Source organism: Silurus aristotelis (genome assembly GCF_946808225.1).
Source record: "Silurus aristotelis genome assembly, chromosome: 4".
Classification (NCBI taxonomy): domain Eukaryota; kingdom Metazoa; phylum Chordata; class Actinopteri; order Siluriformes; family Siluridae; genus Silurus; species Silurus aristotelis.
Genome location: NC_139577.1, coordinates 13,850,418 through 13,869,120, shown reverse-complemented (window position 1 = coordinate 13,869,120; position 18,703 = coordinate 13,850,418). Strand labels below are relative to the sequence as shown.

The following is an 18,703-nucleotide window of genomic DNA, read 5'->3' as shown; positions in this document are numbered from 1 at the left end:
TTAAAAAAAGAGAGGATGCTTCAAAGTGGTAAACTTGGCCCTGTCCCAACTTTTTTTAGACATGTTGCAGCCATCAAATAAAAAATTACCTTATGTTTTCGTCAAAATAGTATGTTTCCTCAGTTTAAACCTTTTTATGTTGTCTATGCTCTACTGTCAATAAAATATAAGTTTATTAGATTTGCAATTAATTGCATTCTGTTTTCACATTTGTACTCACATGTTGCACAATATCACAACTTTTTTTAAATTGGGGTTGTACATAACCCTAATGAATGTATTACTTTTCCTGTTAAGCATAAAGTGACTGTTTATGAACTCAAAAACAGTAGTCTCAGATAAAAGGGGACAATACTTTGGATTGTATGTGTATGATTGACAATGTGTAGATTTCTCTTCAAATGCCACCTGTAGGACTTTAATGATCCCAATCTAAACAAGTGTAAACTCAAGAGAGCACAGCTATTTTCACCACTCCCATGCCTTATGCCCCCCCTCTTTCTCAATTCACAGTCTCTCATTCTTTGCCCCTTCTCTCTCTTTCACTCCATTTTCCAAACCTGCCTACCTTTCATCCCTTTTCTCTTCTTCTTCAGAGTATGTGATCACTCCTCTCGATTGTTGATTAACCTACATAGATTGATGACTAACTTGATGAGGGTATGAATTACAGCCCATCTAGCTGTGTATGTCATTGCTGTTCGACAGTTCAGTCAAGTTAACAACCGAAGTTAACATCAGTCGGTGAATCCCCTTATTTGGACATTTGGACCAAAGCGAGTGCTTGTGGTCTTACAAACATTTAAATTATTGTCTTTGGGACAACCTGCTGTTTTTTTGTAATCTCTGTTTTGCATCTGCATGTCCTGCACTTATATGCAGAGTCTGTAGACAGATTTGATGAATGAGCAGTGTGAGTGTATTCTTTACACAGCTGGAAAACTCTGAGATCCCTATTCCCAGCTGCTTGCTCTTTTGGGCGGGATAAGGAAGTGTGGATATCTGTGGAGTGTGAGACCATATAACAGAAAGAATCCTTGAGTTGAGGTAAGTAACAGTTTCTGACTGTTCACCATGGAGGGGTTTGATCTGGAGCCGAAACAGAAACGCTACTGTATTCGAGGGAAGCATGCTGCACTCATATGTTTGGCTGTGGTAGTGACTGGTGTTGCAGTGGGTCTTGGGGTGGGCTTGAGCCAGAATACCTCCTATACTAATGAGCCAACACCAACACCAACACCAACAACAACACCAACAGAACCCCCAGGACCAGACCCCAGCCGGGGACCCTGCAAACCATCCAACAATACCAACGGTGGCTGGACCAATTTTCGTCTGCCTGACTACATCACACCAGTCCACTATGAACTGCACCTGGAGCCCAACCTAGAAACAGATGTCTATACTGGCATTGTGGCCATCCATCTGAATCTGACTAAGGCCAGTACACACCTATGGCTGCACATTCGAGAGACATTTGTTTCACTAATGCCCACTCTGCAGCTTAAGGGCCCAACTTCTACCACCAACATTGAGCTGAAGGGGTGCTTTGAGTACACTAAACAGGAGTATGTAGTCGTGGAGGCAACAAAGGAGCTAAGAGCCACTGGCACAGATGAGTATTACATCCTCACTCTGCATTTCCAAGGCTGGCTGAATGGCTCTCTCGTTGGTTTCTACAAGACAACCTATGTTGAGGGTGAAGAAACCAAGTCAGTGTTGTTTCTTTTTCATCTCTGTGGTGGGAATATAGAATGACATTGTAAATAATTGTTGTGTTGCTTTCATTGAACAATTATTTTGACACAGCAAAATTTATATTTGGTGCAATAGGAAATCAAATAGCACAAATATTTCATCACTGTACTTTATCTCTCTGATTCAATGATTGATAATCCCTAGTCTTGTCCTCCCTTGAAATTTGTATATCTTTAATCGCTTCTCTTAAAATAGTGTGTTTTGAGCGTGTATTCATCACATAAACTTACAAAGCAATAGTATTTGGCTTTTTTGTGTCATGGAAACAGATTCCTGTTCAACTGCTAAGGGACAGCTTTTGCATTCCTTACCAAGACTATTAGTGTGTAAGAGCAAAGATCAGAGCAATGATAAGCCACACATGAAAGACAGCAAAATGAGTTATAGGCTCCAGGGGGGAACACAGCAGACAGTAAAGGGTCCCAGTGGATGTTCTCAATAGTGAGCTTAGTCCCAGATCAACAATATATTTTGTAATTTTTTTTTTATTTCAGAAGGTGGAAATGGCAGCACATATAATTCAATACAAGTATTATTAAGCCTGCGTGTAGAAGCAAAATCCCAAGAGAATGTGAAGGAGCATAATTATACAGTGTTTCTTGGGGTGGGACTGCAGCAATATGTAGCAATAAATCTTTATTATCCTATTTAAGACTTGGTCACAGATTTTCATGCACAAGCAAATGCAGTAACCAGATAACAAAACCAGACATTTGCACTTGACTGTTTTATCTTGTATTAACAGTAGGATAAAATGCTATATATTACATGCAGAAATGTCACATGGAGTTCTATTTAACAGCATTAGATAATAAAGCATAAAAAAATCTGAAATTGTTGCTAGAATATTATCAATCTGTTTGTATTATCTCAAATTACACTTACCTTACTGTAATTGCCTATTGGTGCATTCTTTCCCTGTTTTTTTAGTTTTAAATAGTTAGTTTGTTAGTTTTAAAACTGAATAATGCATTACACATGAACAGTAACAACAGTAACAATGACTTTGGTTGTAATTCTTCCTGGATGAGCAGAAAAAGCAGTGCAGATTCATTCAGAAGTACAATGACTGAAGAATCAGGATTAAGTGCAAAAGTATAAAGCAAGAAATGATTTATTGTATATTTAAATTTGGAAAACCTGGGTGAACTTTTATACTTATGTATAGATGCAAAAATCACCCTGGTCAATATAGAAAATTCCTGAGGCTAAGATGAGAGAAAAACCAAAATACATGAAGAAGACAAAAGTATTATGACTCAAAAAACAGACATGAACAGGACAGACATAAGCAAAAAATGCCATATCTTTCATAGAAGAAAAGAACAACCCATTTTACGCATTTGTGTATAATACACAATACCTGTTGAATTCTGCAGTTATTTCTGAAATTTTTATATGAAAGTGTCATTTTGATAGAGTGTTCTCTTCTGTGTGAACTGCAGAAGAAAATGTAAACAAAGTGTTGGGTTTTTACGAGTCCCTAATGCTCTCTTTCAGAAAAATTGCGGCCACAGACCATGAACCCACCGATGCTCGTAAATCTTTCCCCTGTTTTGATGAGCCAAACAAAAAAGCCACATTCAAAATTTCCATTACCCATGACCAAGATTATGGAGCCTTGTCCAACATGCCAGAGGAGGTATGCTGCACATGCTGAAATGCACAGCATTATGTAGTAATGCCGATTTCTCCACTTATATCGTGCTGTAAATGTGTGTATATGTGCGTATAGGCCCATTCACTTCCATTTCCATTAATCCTAAAGCATTACTGACAGATTACTTCACCTTTTATTCTTATATGTTTGTTTAACAGAGAGTAGACACACTTCCTGGCCAGAAGAAAAAAACTACTTTTAAAACATCAGTTAAGATGAGCACCTACTTGGTGTGTTTTGCAGTGCACCGGTTCATTTATGTGGAACAGAAATCTAAAAGCAACATTACAGTATGTACATTCATCTCCAAGCATCTGTGTTTTCAGTGTTTCGAGTTTTAAAGTAAAAGCTTGCTAATGTGACTGGGACTCTTCACAAAGATCTTTTTAAATCTCTCTTCTTACCCTTCAGCTTAGGATCTATGCCCAGCCTTCACAGATCCACACTGCTGAATATGCTGCAAATGTCACTAAAGTCATCTTTGACTATTTTGAAGAATACTTTGACATGGAATACTCCATGGAAAAGCTTGGTAAATATGTTGAATAGATATAGATCCAGTATATATTGATTATACAGAATGTATAGTGTATTTATGTAAAATGCTTCCTTCACTTAAACTACAATTGACTCAAGGTCAATTAAGAACAATCATTTTTTACTTTAACATATGATTTTCTGAACTAATGAAAGTTCTTTAAAAGAAAAGGTCCCCTCTATGACATGTCATGATAGCTACCCGAAAAAACAGTGCCATTTCCTATTCCAGATAAGATAGCAATCCCAGACTTTGGGACAGGAGCAATGGAGAACTGGGGCTTGATCACCTACCGAGAGAGCAACCTTCTGTATGATGAAAAGGAGTCTTCCTCTTATAACAAGCAGCGTGTGGCCAGCGTCATCGCCCATGAACTCGTGCACCAGGTTAATGACTCAAGCATCATATACTGTAACAATCTTTGAAATAATGCTTTAGAAGGTAGGGCTGCATTTGTCACACAGTAACTTATCAAAACCTCTTACGATAAAAGCCTTTCAGCTTAGTTCCCAGTGATGAGCACAGCCACCTCTGGTTATGACCTTTGTATCACACCAGAACATTGATAAGCATTTTTAATATTCAGGTTCAAGGCTGTTGACACAATCTGCCTCCATAAAACAATCTAATTTTTTAGAGATTTCAGGCACTTGGATACAATCCAAATCATATCCAACAAACAAAGCCTCAGTTTTTATTGCTTTCATCAGTGTTTTACAGTGTGTTACTGACAGCCCAGCTCCTACAGGCCCATTTGATAGCAATGTAAAAAAAATGCCATATCTGATATGGTGTGTTGTTTTCAGATTTACATTTACATTTGCGTCTTTTAGCAGACGCAAATGTACAAAACATAATTGCCTTTAATTGCTATATCAATGCATGATTTCTGCCTGCAGTGGTTTGGCAATATTGTCACAATGGACTGGTGGGATGACTTGTGGCTAAATGAAGGATTTGCCAGCTTTTTTGAGTATGTGGGAGTGGAGGCAGCTGAACCCAGTTGGGGAATGGTGAGTCTAAACCTGTATAGTACATAAAAACACAAGACAAGTTTACTAAGCTCTTAATGCCACAGTCACAGAGCACTAGTAGGAAAAATTTTAAAAAGAAACATCCTTAATATAACTGAAAGCATTTTTGACAGTTTATTTCTTATTCATTATCATTATTATATTATATCAAATAAGTTTAAATGGTTATGGTAAAGAAATGAAAAATTCATAAGGTAAATGACTATAATAATAGAGGCCATGTCTCAATTGGAATCGAGTGTCATATACACATTATAATATATAATATTGTTTTTCTCTGTGTAGCGTGACATCATGCTCATTGATGATGTATTTCCCGTCCTGGTTGATGATGCACTCCTCACTTCTCACCCCATAATTGTCAACGTGTCCACGCCAGCCGAAATCACGTCTGTGTTTGACGCCATCTCATACAGCAAGGTGTGTTAACGTCATGGCCTCACAGCTATTAGTGGTTTCAAAAATGCATTTCTGAGCTTGTAACACTGTGATTAGATGACAGTTTGTAATCATTTTAAAGGCTCTTTGTTACCGTCTTGAAGACATTTGTGAAAAAATCCAGAGTGTCCACATGTTAACCTGCTACCATTTACTTATAGGGAGCATCTATTTTGAGAATGTTGGAGGGCTGGATGGGTCGGGACAAATTTAGGGATGGTTGTCGGGTAAGCTCTAAAGATATGTTAATTATTATTTGTTGCTTTTGAATAAAGCATATACCTGTATATCATCAACTCAAACCTGTATTGCTTTCAACAGAAATATCTGAAAAGCTTCCAATTTCAGAATGCCAAGACATCAGATTTTTGGAAAGCCCAGACTGAGGTAAAAATGAATTATTGGTTTGTTTGGAGCAAGTGCTGCATTTTTATCACAAATGATATCATCTTTCTAAGAGCACGAATATGAATCTTTTTAGGTAAGTGGGTTCGATGTAGCAGGTGTGATGGATACATGGACTAAACAAATGGGTTACCCAGTGCTGAGCCTAACTAGTACAAACACAGAGGCTAAACTTACCCAGAAGAGGTTCCTCCTGGATCCTAATGCAGACCCCACTCAGCCAAGTTCCCCTCTTGGGTGAGTCGATTTCATTGCACCATTATATCTTTAACATCATTTAGTTACCAAATAAGATACTCATTACTTTGTCAAATTCTCCTTAATCTACCTTATATGCCATGCTATCTGTTCAGAGAAACTCCTATCCTTTTTAACGATCATTCTCTCTCACAGCTACAAGTGGACTATTCCTGTGCAGTGGAAATCACACAAAACCAACAAGAATGGCACTATGCTGTTTAATAAATCAGAAACAGGTGCTAGTATAGAAACATGGTTTCTGAATCAAGTTCATTTCATTAATATCATTATCTAATCTCCTAACTGGTGATTAGGCACCTCTTAGAAAATGGCTTCTGTGTAATTTTTCTTTCAGAGGTAATTATTGAAAACTTCTCCCCTGCTACTGATGGACCCATCAAAGTTAACAACGATCACATGGGTTTTTACCGTGTCAATCATCCAGACGACATATGGGCTATCATCAACCAGCAGCTGCTAACAGACCACCTGGTAGTCCCGCCTGTGTTTATACCTCATTTAACGCTTATGGCCGTGATAATGTGCATCCATAAAAGTTTCAGAATCACTGTTTCTCAATCAGTGCTTGTTTTTTTTATGGCTTTATTGCAGGTCTTCAGTGCAGCAGATAGAAGCAGTTATATTGATGATATATTCGCTTTAGCAAGGTATATATGTTTACATTAAAAACAGGGTCTTGTTACTTGTGCTAAAACCTAATACCTATTAATAGCTTAACAGTTATTAAAACATATTTTCTCATTGATAACAACAACAATAATCGTTATTTTGCTCATATAAGGGCATTTGTTAAATACAAATACACACATACACACAAACAGGGCAATAGCTTACCAATTATGTCTTAAGAAAATAATGATAACCTCTATACATTTGATGTCCTACCTTATGTTTATAGACTGTGTGCTTAATTTTATTTTTGTATTTGTGTATTTAAATATTTTAATGCAAAGTCAATGTTTTTTCACAGGGCAGACATAATAAATTATAATAGCACTTTTGAATTACTCAATTACTTGGGCAATGAGACAGATTATATTGTATGGGATCGGGTTGCCTCATCAATAGCATATGTGAGCGAAATGCTGGCAAGTGACAACGCACTCTATTCCAAATTCCAGGTATGTGTCTTGGGCTAAGACCACAATGCCTTTTTGTTGCTGTAGAAATATATACAGTCGCCTTCAAATGTATTGGAACGGCAAAGCCAATGATTTTGCTATTGCTTTACACTAAAGACCTTTGGGTTTGAGATTAAACAATGAATAAAAGGTGATAGATCAGAATTTCATCTTTACTTTCCTGTTTTCTTTACATGTAGATTTACTACCGGCTGCAAGTTTTATAACAACTAAATTCTTCCAGGTTTTATTAAAAGTTATACAGTTTAGAATAGAAAAAATAAACAACTGGACATGAAAAAAGAAATCAATGAATTAATGAATCGAAAAGTTCTTATCAAACCCCATTCCACTGAAGTAACCACAGATATGTTGCACTTGTAGTTTGATTTTGCTTTCACCCTTCCGTCTAGTTCATCCCAAACCAGCTCCATTACATCATTCCATGAAGTAAAGCCCACCTTCTTGTTCTTTTCATCCAAGGTGGTTCTAACATAACTTGTGTATGTCATACATAAAAAGTATGTTTTGAGTCATTAACTTGCTGTAGGATGAATCCCTGACCAACTAGGTGTGTACCAGAAGGTATTGCATGGCACTGCAAAATGCTTTGGTAGTAGTTTTGGTTCAGGGTGCCACTTAGTCTGTGCAAGTTGAGCACTGGATATACAAAAAGAGCCCCTGGTCATCAGGCTTCCTCCTCCATGTTTGACAAACACAGAGCAACCATATTTTTGCCTACTAAATTGCGTACATAAATGTTGTGTGATTAACTGAAGATTTCAATCTATTCAATTCATCACCCTTAAAACTTTCTTTCAGTCTTTAGTAGTCTAATGGCGGTGCTTCATGACCTAGACAAGCCTCCTTTTTCTTATTCTGCCATCTTAGCGATGGTTTTCTTACCCTGACACTTTACCTGTCAACCTGCAGCTCAGTCTTTGCTTTTTATTTATGAATTTGTTGGAAACTGTTCTCACTGACACCTTGGCTTTCTTAGCAGGGAAAGAAACTCTTATAAGGGTTAGAATGGTGTGTCTGTTCTCCTTTGTTAATTGGCTTTTTAAAAATGTATTTATACATATTTTTGCTGTCAGATGGTGAATTGTTATACCTTGATTGTTGTTTTGGGGTTTTTCTTCATAGCTCTCACAGTATTTATAGTTTTCATATTGGCTTCTAGTTTTTAACAAATGCAATTGTGACATGTGAAGCCTAATGCTAAAACAAAGAGAAGCCATTCAGAGATATTATACAGTAGATATTAATTGTTTAAACAATTAATTTAACAGGGTCACACCTGGGCAACAAAAACTCTTGCCTGTCACATATTCCAGTATTTTTCTGTATCACCTGAAAAAAACTGGTGGGTTCAATCAGAAGGTGCTATGTTTAACACATCTATATTACCTACAAATATCAGTGAAGAAAAGCTGAAATTCTGATCTATCAACTCATCTTTTGAGCTCAAACCCAAATGTTTTAGTTTATTGCAAAACAATAGAATTAGCCTTGCTGTACCGATACTTTCGGGTGGAGCTGTAAATTTATGATTCCTAGTCAAGTGCAATCCTGTTCTAATGAACATTACATTTATCTATAATCAGAAACTTTTTCAACGCCATGTAGAGAAGATTTCTCGACAGCTGGGCTGGGAGGATGTGGGTGACCAAACTAAACGGTATGGTTTTCTTGCCAGCCCTATTTTACCAATCTTGAATAAAGCAGAAAGAAAAAAAAACTCATCAGACAGATATGTACAAATAAGAATATCTCTAGAGCATATATATATTGTTTGTGATGTATATATCTTACATAGGCTATTGAGGGAGACGGTTCTGGATATTGCCTGCCAGATGGGTGATGCAGAGGTTCTCGCTGAGGCTTCTGCCATTTTCAAAAAGTGGATCAATGGAACAATCAGGTATAGTCAATGATGATACAAAAATGTAATCCGGACAACAAGCTGGCTAAATAAATAAAGTAAGCGGGAGTTTTTTGTTTTTGTGAGTGCAGCAGTGTACCAGTGAATCTCAGGCTACTCGTGTACCAATACGGGATGAAGAACGCAGGAACTGAGGCAAGCTGGGAGGTTATGTTTGAGCGGTACCTCAGAGCCACACTCGCTCAAGAAAAGGACAAGCTGCTCTATGGTCTGGCTTCTATAGAAAATGTTTCGCTCCTTAACAGGTAAAACATTTAATAAAATTACACAAGAGGGCAATATAAAGAGTTATAAAGAGTTAAAATAAAATTATTGAGGGCAGCATATGGGTTCTACAGCTTCCTTTAAATGTTGCAAGCATCAGGAAACTTTAGCCTTGACAAATGATCTACAGAGAAACCAAAAAACTTTTTATGACAGGTTGCTTGAGGCATCAAAGAATGAATCCATTGTAAGGAGTCAAGACTTGTTCACCCTGGTGCGATATGTGTCCCTAAACAAGTATGGTGAGAGTATGGCTTGGGACTGGGTCACTCTGAACTGGGACTACCTAGTGAAGAGGTGAGTGTGTCTGAACAAGACAGAGAAAAAGACTTGATTTTTAATTAAAATATCATCTAAAAAGTATTTAACACACCTATGTGTGCTACCATAAAACACAGCTATCGAGTAGAAGATAAATATAATAGACATATCATTAGTTGCGTTATCAGCCTTTCTTTATCTTTGTCTTACTATCTGATTTAGATACACAATTACGGACAGGAACTTGGGACGTCTGCTTAACAGAATCAGTACGTCATATAACACAGAGCTGCAGCTGTGGAAGGTAACACACACACACACACACACACACACACACACACACACACACACACACACACACACACACACACACACACACAAACACACACACGTGCATGTATATATTAGTGCATACTTATTGATTCAAAGTACTGAACATACTTTTTTGTATTTTGTAACTGAGTATTATGCGAAATTTGACTATTTTTTAGTTGGCCTTTGCATTTCTAATGAGTTCTTCTAATCAATGCACCTGTTTATTATTTTTTTCCATTCATTTGTTTATTTCTTTGTTCATTTGTTCGTTCATTCTGTTTTCAGATGGAACACTTTTTCGCCTTACACCCAAATGCCGGTGCAGGAGAAACACCCAGAAAGCAGGCTTTGGAGAGAGTGAAAAGCAATATTAAGTGGGTGAAGAGCAACCTTGAGGAGATCCAGTCCTGGCTGAATGCCAATGTGTCTTAAAGATATCACACACTTCATCAAAAAAAACTCCCCCATTCCTCTCAGAAGTTCGATTTTTAAGTTTTAATGATAGTTAGTTTTAAAACAACGTGTATTACCCTGACCTAAACAAGAAAAATGGACTGTCAAGTTGTTTTATATATATTGGCCCACAGAGTAAAACAGTTGTAAACAATCTTGGAATACATTATAATTTGTATAATAATAATAATCCATAATTTATAACCATGAAGTGCAAAGAATAACAAAAAATAACAGTGGGGTCATACATTTGATCACAGCTACAAAATCTTTAACTTTTGTTTGTGTGAAAAAAATTCCTTACTAATTTAAATGGTCATGTCGCCAAATAAATTTCTACCTTAAAACTCAGTTTTTCTTTTCATGTATTGCATTGCTTATATAGTAGCAAACAATCTATTTCAAATATTTTGGTGCTACAACAACGCAAGGAAGTGTCAGCTCCCATCGCTGAGCAGAGGACATGATGGGATATGTCACTGTTGTCATATTGTAGGTTACGGGTTAAGAGGCGATTGTGAGATCGTCATGGGAACTTGGTTGTTGATGGTGACATGTCGTCGAGTCTGGCATCGCAGCATCCCCACGATGGCTCTTCTGAACCTTAAGTGAACCAATCGAAACCAAATTATTATTTAAATGGTGGCTTGAGCTGATCATAATCATTTTCTTAGCAAGAATTCATTTTCCAAACCATCTGAGCAAAATGGATTGACATTACTTCCTGTTGGCGATGACATAGATGCAGGGGTTGTAGAAAGTAGAAGACTTTGCAAAGAGTGGAGCGATGATGGCCATCGGTGCAGGAATCTTTCTAGGATCAGCAAATGATGCCCAAAGACACACAATAGAGTATGGAGACCAGGCCACCAAGAACATCACAATCATCACAATAGACATCTGTAAAGCACAGATAAATTTGAAGATAACATTAACAACAGAATGAACACACAACAATTGCATTGTACTACAAAAAAATGCTTGCCTTAGTGACATCTATCTGGTCTGACCAATCGATGTTAATGCTGTCTAGGCAGTTGCTTGCCTTGTACCTCTTCATGGTGACCGAAACGTTGTAATAGCAATAGAACATTACAGCCAATGGAATGATAAAGTTGACAGAAATCACAGCCATTGTGTAGGAGATAAAGGACCTAAGGTAACGAAGGGGTAAAATATTATTATTAAATTAGACACAGAATTGCTGAGGTGAGTTGTATATAAAGGCAACCCACGCATTATTGTTCCTCCAGTTGATAGTGCACGTGGCTCCAGTTGGATCAGGAGCGTACCCAGCCCAACCCACAACTGGCATGGCAGACCAGAACACTGCATTGAGCCATGCAGCCATAATCAACAGTATATATGAGTGTGTTGTCATCTTCTGACCTACAAGCACAACAGCACACAAAAAGTCAGATTAGTGTTTAAAAAAAGCGACATCAACCATTGGTGAAATTGAAGTTGTAAAGAATGTTCAGACCTATATCAGGTTTGCAGATGCTTATATATCTATCAATGGCTACCACAGTAAGCAGTCCAATGCTGGCCATCCCAAAGAATATGTTCAGGGCAGCATATATCTACAAGAGAAACTTCAATATATTATATAAGCAACACTCAAAAGTGGATACACAAAACATAATTCAGTAAACATATAGAGCAAAATGGTACACTCTAATAGCTCCTATAAGGATAATGTATGATCCTTAGGGTTGTAACAATACACTTCAATCACAATACACATTTAATTCTAAATCACAAACATTACAAAACAATGTGCATTTTTGGCTAAAATAAATCAAACTCAATCACAAACTGCCATGAACTGTGGTTTGTACAAACGGCAACAAACCTGGCAACCAGTGTGCCCAAACTTCCAGCTGCCATGCAGATCAGATGCAGCAGACATGGGATAACCAATGCCGGCTACTCCAACATCAGTTAAAGCCAGATTAATGATGATGGCATTTGTGGCATTACGCAGTTCTTTAAACTTTGCAAACATAATCAGCACCACAAGGTTACTGAACAAACTGATCACACCTGCACAAACAAAGACAGAAAGAAAGAAGGCCAGGTTATACAATTACATTTTAAAGAATTAAATGGAATCATTTAAAGATTTTACCCAGCACTCCTATTGGCTAGTTTTGAGCATAATACTGCTTTACTATACAAGTTTGGGAATAAGACATCAGGTATTTATCAACCAAACTGTATCTTCAGCCATATAATAACCAATTTTAATGTGATGTGAATGTGTAATTGCACTACATTCAGTATAAGCCCTGTGCTATTTATCTGTATAAGTCTGTACTTTTGTGTAGGGCCTATGTTAAAGAAATACAGAAGAGCTAAATAAATTATACAGAGTGCACAGAAATTGCATTACATTAGGTTTGGTTATCATATGCTATACCTCTACACAATCACATCCATACAGACACACAGATACACAAAATCTTTACATGCAGCAATAAGGTATCCGGCAACAATGTTGTGTTCCAGTTGCGAGAAGGCACTTTTTCCATCAAAGCTGACTGCTCCATTTGAGGAATTTAGGATTCCGGGTCTCATCTTTTAAAAATACATTCACTCCTACACAAACGCACTGCTCTGATGTTGTTATTGTCCAGTCCAGTTCACATGGATAGATGAAACTTCTTTCACCATGTCCAACAAGCAATATCAAGTAAAAGAAGTGAGAGAAAAAGGTTCGGAGATGAGGGTTGGGGGGGTTTAGACTCTCTGAATGTTGCCAGGGTGACAGTGTGACCAAGCTAAATGAGTTGAATTCGACAGAAGGATTAAGCTCTCTCTTTGGTTTGCAAATTCTAAGCAGCTCATTGTTTTTGTTCTAATCCTCACATGAAGGATTTTCATTCTTGTATAAGACTAGCATTCGGAAAAAGACAGCAGAACAGCAAGTTCTTGGCTTAAACCAATAAATTATCAAGCAACATTTCAAACTCACAGCTCACCATCACTGCTGGAAGAAGAAAGAGCTTATATCATCAAATATGGTAACCAGCATACATGAAGTATTACTAGCAAAACCATATGTTAGCTCCATCAACAAGAGTAACTTTACCAAGGTCCTTATCATAAGCATGTCCATACCAAACCAGCAACAAAACAGCACAAACAAGCATAACACCTTGGACCACACTGAACTTCACAATGGTAACAAATTAAAAGGATTAACAGACAAAGAATAAACACCAGCATTTAAGCTCAAAAAGTTTTTTACATATCTGCCTGCATGATAAATATCATGACTTGCACATGTCAGCATAAGTATTAAAATTAAATTAGAAGTACATTATAATCAGTCTTTACACATTCAGTCACATGAATTAATTCTGTAACAGGGTTCACATGGAAGGTTCAGTTTTATTGAGGTGACCATTGAAATTTTAGCTTTTACCAGTACTTAGCTCAGCCTATTGTTAGATTTTCTAAAGTGTAAAGTAGTAATAGGTGGATTGATACAAAAAAAGTATTAATAATTTTCATATTGGTGTATCAAGAGGACCAATTTTCACATTTAAAAACTGATCCTACACAGGATTTCTTTGTTTAATATTTATTTACCATGAGTAGGAACTATTTCTTCTTTATTATATTAATCCTTTACAAAAACCTATGAAGGAAAGACTATGTGGTTTGTCATAATAAAATATTTTTATGTTTTAAAATATTTTTTAACTAAATGTAACTAAAGAGAAGTCCTGTCCATTGTAGGCAATTTAATATTAATATAACGTTGGCTACCAACACTAGTATTGGTATTTGTATTGATATTAATACTGGTCTTTAAAGGGCTTGTTATCGGATCTTCCCTCTATCATGGAAATTTACAACCACATGCTGCAACCGTAAAGCCACCAGCATTATAGATAATCACACACACTTCTCACACACACTCTTCTGAGGTCTGGAAAGAATTCGCAAAGCATTCAGGCCTTACATCTATATTGTGTAACAGGTTTTTTTTTTTACCACAAGCCTTTGACTCCTCAATACAAACCGACACACACATGCAAACAAATAAACAAACTCATTAACTGTATGATTCTGTTTGCACAAAATTGTGTTTTGCACAAATTGCTGTTAACAGCCCGTGCTCTGTTTTGAACTTGTTTTGATTGGTGCTTGGTAGTATCCACTTAGCACCAACATAAAGTTTAGCATCAGTTTAACAGCAAGCAAAACATTTTGAGAGTCATAAATGATTGAAAAAACTCCTGATTCTAACTTGCCATCATAGTACTTTGGATACTTAAGTACATTTTAAAGCACTTTTACTGGAGTAATATATCGCCTAGTGTATCGTTACTTTTACTCATGTACATGGTATGTGTAATTTGTCCACCACTGCTGGTCACTGTGTCTACTTCCCCTGGTAGTTTTATTTATTTTGTTAATTTATGTTGTCTGATGTATAACCTTGTTCCTTTGGGAACGTTGTTTTACTGTGTACTCAACTGTATATGGTGGAAAAGCCGACTTGACTTGACTTGAAAAATGGTATCGCCCATCTCTATTGTAAATCATGTTCCTGAGATTACACTTACCCGTCAGTAGAGGGCGCACTGCAGATCCGTTCACAATCGCAGAATTTGCACTTACCCGTCAGTAGAGGGCGCACTACAGATCCTTTAACAATCGCAGAATTTACACTGACCCGTCAGTAGAGGGCGCATTGCAAACGCGTTTGGCAATTGCAGGAAATTACGATTACGGAAGTGTGTGTCATGTGATATGTACATTTCGCTACGCAGAAATCTTCAAAAAGCAAAAAACAAAGGGCTGAAAATAGGTAAGGGCAGTTGGATTAACTTTTATGCTTAATGTATTATTTGCATGCATTGTTTGCACCTAATCGGGGTCGAGTAATGTAAATGTAGAAGCGCTGCAAAGAGTTCAGTTCACTACAGAGGTTGCTGTGTGAGTGAGTGGTGGAGTGACAGATACAGAGTTATTTGTTTGTCTGGTTCTTATTTATGAGTTAACAAGTAAACAAGTGTCATTTTTTACAGGACGAAGTGCGAGAACACTCTTGTTTTCACTATGGCAGATGTAAGTATTGCAGGTTACTCAGATATTTAGACACTTCAGTGTTCTGATGTGCAGTCATGTGAAGGGTGTTTACTGTGGATACTGGATATTACTGTGTACTTGCAGGATTTGAAGAGGTATCTGTACAAACAGCTGCCAACGTGAGTATAATGTTCTTATGCCACTCAAAAAGTGTATTCAAGTTTTAAATACTGTAAAAAATGTTTATGATCTTACTCTTAATACTTCTACTACTAATAATAAATGTCCTATTGATCAGGGTTGAAGGCCTCCATGCAATAGTAGTAACAGATCGAGATGGAGTTCCTGTAATCAAAGGTGATCAAACTTCTCTTATTAATTCACTGTATGTCCAAAACGAGGTGGACACCTGACCAAGAAACCCAAATGTTCACATTTAACATTCTATTTGTACCCCACTTTTCACAGAAGGCTTTCTACCTAATGTTGGAGCAGAGTGTTAGTGATTACATTGTTGTACAAGGAGGTCTGGGTGCAGAAAGGGATTTTTCTTAGTGGTGGCCATACAGGGGCCAGCAGTTACTCTGGGGTGTCACGGAATATATTATGCAAACAAAAATAGCACTCATCCAACCTTAAAATACGAAGTATTGTACTTGCCCAAAGCACAATAATGTATAATGTGTACAATTGCTACAATATATATTTTATTATTTTCAAATACTGAGAGTTGCTTTTTTTTTTCTTTCTAATGTCGGAAAACCTTGCTATTCTTGGAAACTCATGGTCGAAACATTATCATTCAGATATGATCAAGGTTCTTCTAAATAAAGATTTGGGACATATTTTAAAGATGCAGTTACGAAGATGGTGGCTAGTGGGGTGGCCGTGATTATGTCCATGGTGACTGAGGCCACCCCTAACTCAGACCCTGGTTGAAGTTCATTCCAAATATGCTCAGTACGGTTGGGGCTCTAAAAAGGTAGGTGTAGAAGATTTTACTCCAATCCTGTTGCTTCATGACTTAACATGATTTGCTATTTTGTTTTGCGCTGGGACATTGGACATCATGCTGGAACAGATTTGTGGCTTTTGGTTCCGGCGAAGGGAAAATCTAAATCTTTTTGGCAACAGTTTAAAGAAGAACCACATAGGATTGTGATGGTCAGGTGTCCAAAAATGTTTGGCCATATACTGCTCAAATAGACTCTGTGTTTAAGGTATCTCAAATTATGCCATCTGGCTGATGCCATGAATGTAAATGTTTCCAAGTTCTTAACGGATTACTGATGTGGTTGTGCTTTATAGTTGCCAATGACAATGCCCCAGAGTATGCTCTACGACCAGGCTTCCTCTCAACATTTGCACTAGCTACGGATCAAGGCAGCAAGCTGGGTCTGTCCAAAAATAAGAGCATCATTTGCTACTACAACACATATCAGGTACTGTGCCTCACAGACTCCACTCAACTGGAATACTTTGTATGAATAATACTAATGAATTTATTGTTTATTTCAGATTGTTCAATTTAACCGATTACCCTTAGTGATCAGCTTCATTGCAAGTAGTAGTGCCAACACAGGTAAGTGTTCCATGAACGTAAATATCAATATCTGCCATACTCCATATATATATATATATATATAATGTATGTGTGTGTGTGTGTGTGTGTGTGTGTGTGTGTGTGTGTATATAATATTTCTATAGTTTATACTTTTTATTTATCTACTTTTTTATTTTATATCCTTAAATTTAATTCTGTATGTAAATACTCTGTATGTATGTGTATGTGATGAATAACATTTGAATCTAAATGACAGTCAATGAGCTGACAGATAAATATTTTATTTGGAAACACTGTACAATGTTAGCTTACACTTAATGATGAGAGATTGTTCTGAAAGCACTTCTTCACACTCGCAGATCCATGCTACAGTTAAATACTAATACAAACAGTACATTTCATTTGGTGTATTTTTTTTTTCACACCAATATTTGCATGTCACATTTCCACTTGTGAATAATTTTATCATGTTTATTTTTAGGTTTGATCATCAGTTTAGAGAAGGAGCTTGTTCCACTGATTGAGGAACTGAGACAGGTTGTCGAAGTTGCCTAGAACACCTCATTTTACAACTCCAGCAGTAAATCCCTGGATCAGATCAAGACACACACACACACCCACATATGCACCTTGGACATTACTACAACAGTATGATGTTGGCTGTGAACTTGGATTTCATGTCAATTGCTCTTGATGCTGTATGTTTCTCTTTTGAATGTAACCCTGTCTGGTTGTATTTTTGATTTCTTCTAATTAATAAATTTGTTAATGAATTTGGTGTACACAGTTTTTCCCCTCTTCGTTTTTAGTGTTCTTTAATGTTATAAGCGTTTCCTGAAACCAAAATGAGGTCAAATAATAGCATGTTATTTTATATTCACTCAAAAGCACGTACACTTGGATGCACAGGAACATTCCTTCATGTTTTACATGTTTGCTGTCTCACCAATATTACAGTGTTAAACACACAAATCACAAAACAAAACAATAACCTTAACTAAGAAGCAGGATCAGAACAAACAAAACTCCATTCTGGCAAAACCTCTAATTACACCATTCAACTGTTAAATATTACTTCACGAATAAAGAAGAATGGATTTTCCTGCTTTCTTTGTCAACTAAAACTTCTGCTACCGGCAGTTAATACTGTTCTTATTAAATCTACTTTCCAGAATATTCTATAATGCTCTCTATATCTATAATGAAATAGTGGTTCTACTTTACATGTTTAAAAGTTCAACAGATATTATCTATGGGTTAAGTATATTTTGATGATAAGTCACTGTTTAATGGCGATTAAAAAATGTCTATTCTGATGTTAACTGTTTACTGATGCCGTGTTCTGTCTTCTCCTAACATATTGGAACATATATATATATAAAAGAGACCAACTTTAAATATAGCATCTGTGGTAGCATCTGTCTTCTATTTGCAATACTATACTAAGTTGGCAATCCCCTGACTTCAAACCACAGCTCTTTTAAGCTATTGTTTTGGGGGTTTCTACCCTCAGTCTTCTTTTCAGGAGGTTAAATGGATGTACGAATGGTTTAAGATCTGGTCACTGACTCCTTGTTTTTTTTTTCTCAGTACATTCCAAATTACTGGAGATTAGTAAATGTGCAGTGGTGCTTTTCCCA

At 36.8% G+C, this 18,703-nt stretch overlaps 3 protein-coding genes across 3 annotated transcripts; 2 read left to right on the top strand and 1 right to left on the bottom strand.

Annotated features, from left to right (window-relative positions):
- Positions 1 to 686: 686 nt before the first annotated feature.
- enpep (glutamyl aminopeptidase) lies at positions 687 to 10,607 on the top strand. The gene is made up of 20 exons (XM_083540607.1): positions 687 to 1,712; positions 3,259 to 3,400; positions 3,577 to 3,708; positions 3,830 to 3,950; positions 4,188 to 4,342; positions 4,856 to 4,969; positions 5,276 to 5,410; positions 5,590 to 5,655; positions 5,750 to 5,815; positions 5,910 to 6,070; positions 6,227 to 6,309; positions 6,429 to 6,565; positions 6,686 to 6,741; positions 7,065 to 7,215; positions 8,823 to 8,896; positions 9,035 to 9,139; positions 9,232 to 9,405; positions 9,581 to 9,721; positions 9,908 to 9,989; positions 10,286 to 10,607. The coding sequence occupies exons 1-20, from the start codon at positions 1,075 to 1,077 to the stop codon at positions 10,430 to 10,432; spliced, it is 2,880 nt and encodes a 959-aa protein (XP_083396733.1). The 5' UTR covers positions 687 to 1,074; the 3' UTR covers positions 10,433 to 10,607.
- On the bottom strand, positions 9,743 to 13,202 carry rrh (retinal pigment epithelium-derived rhodopsin homolog). Its single transcript, XM_083540608.1, has 7 exons — positions 12,925 to 13,202; positions 12,309 to 12,499; positions 11,937 to 12,036; positions 11,689 to 11,842; positions 11,439 to 11,607; positions 11,175 to 11,353; positions 9,743 to 11,056 (listed from the first exon to the last, which is right to left on the bottom strand). The coding sequence occupies exons 1-7, from the start codon at positions 13,031 to 13,033 to the stop codon at positions 10,951 to 10,953; spliced, it is 1,008 nt and encodes a 335-aa protein (XP_083396734.1). The 5' UTR covers positions 13,034 to 13,202; the 3' UTR covers positions 9,743 to 10,950.
- A 1,954-nt stretch (positions 13,203 to 15,156) lies between these two features.
- On the top strand, positions 15,157 to 17,836 carry lamtor3 (late endosomal/lysosomal adaptor, MAPK and MTOR activator 3). The gene is made up of 7 exons (XM_083540261.1): positions 15,157 to 15,278; positions 15,499 to 15,538; positions 15,644 to 15,678; positions 15,798 to 15,856; positions 16,808 to 16,941; positions 17,018 to 17,081; positions 17,545 to 17,836. Exons 2-7 carry the CDS (start codon positions 15,530 to 15,532, stop codon positions 17,616 to 17,618), a joined length of 375 nt encoding a protein of 124 aa, XP_083396387.1. The 5' UTR covers positions 15,157 to 15,278; positions 15,499 to 15,529; the 3' UTR covers positions 17,619 to 17,836.
- The last annotated feature ends 867 nt before the right edge of the window (positions 17,837 to 18,703 follow it).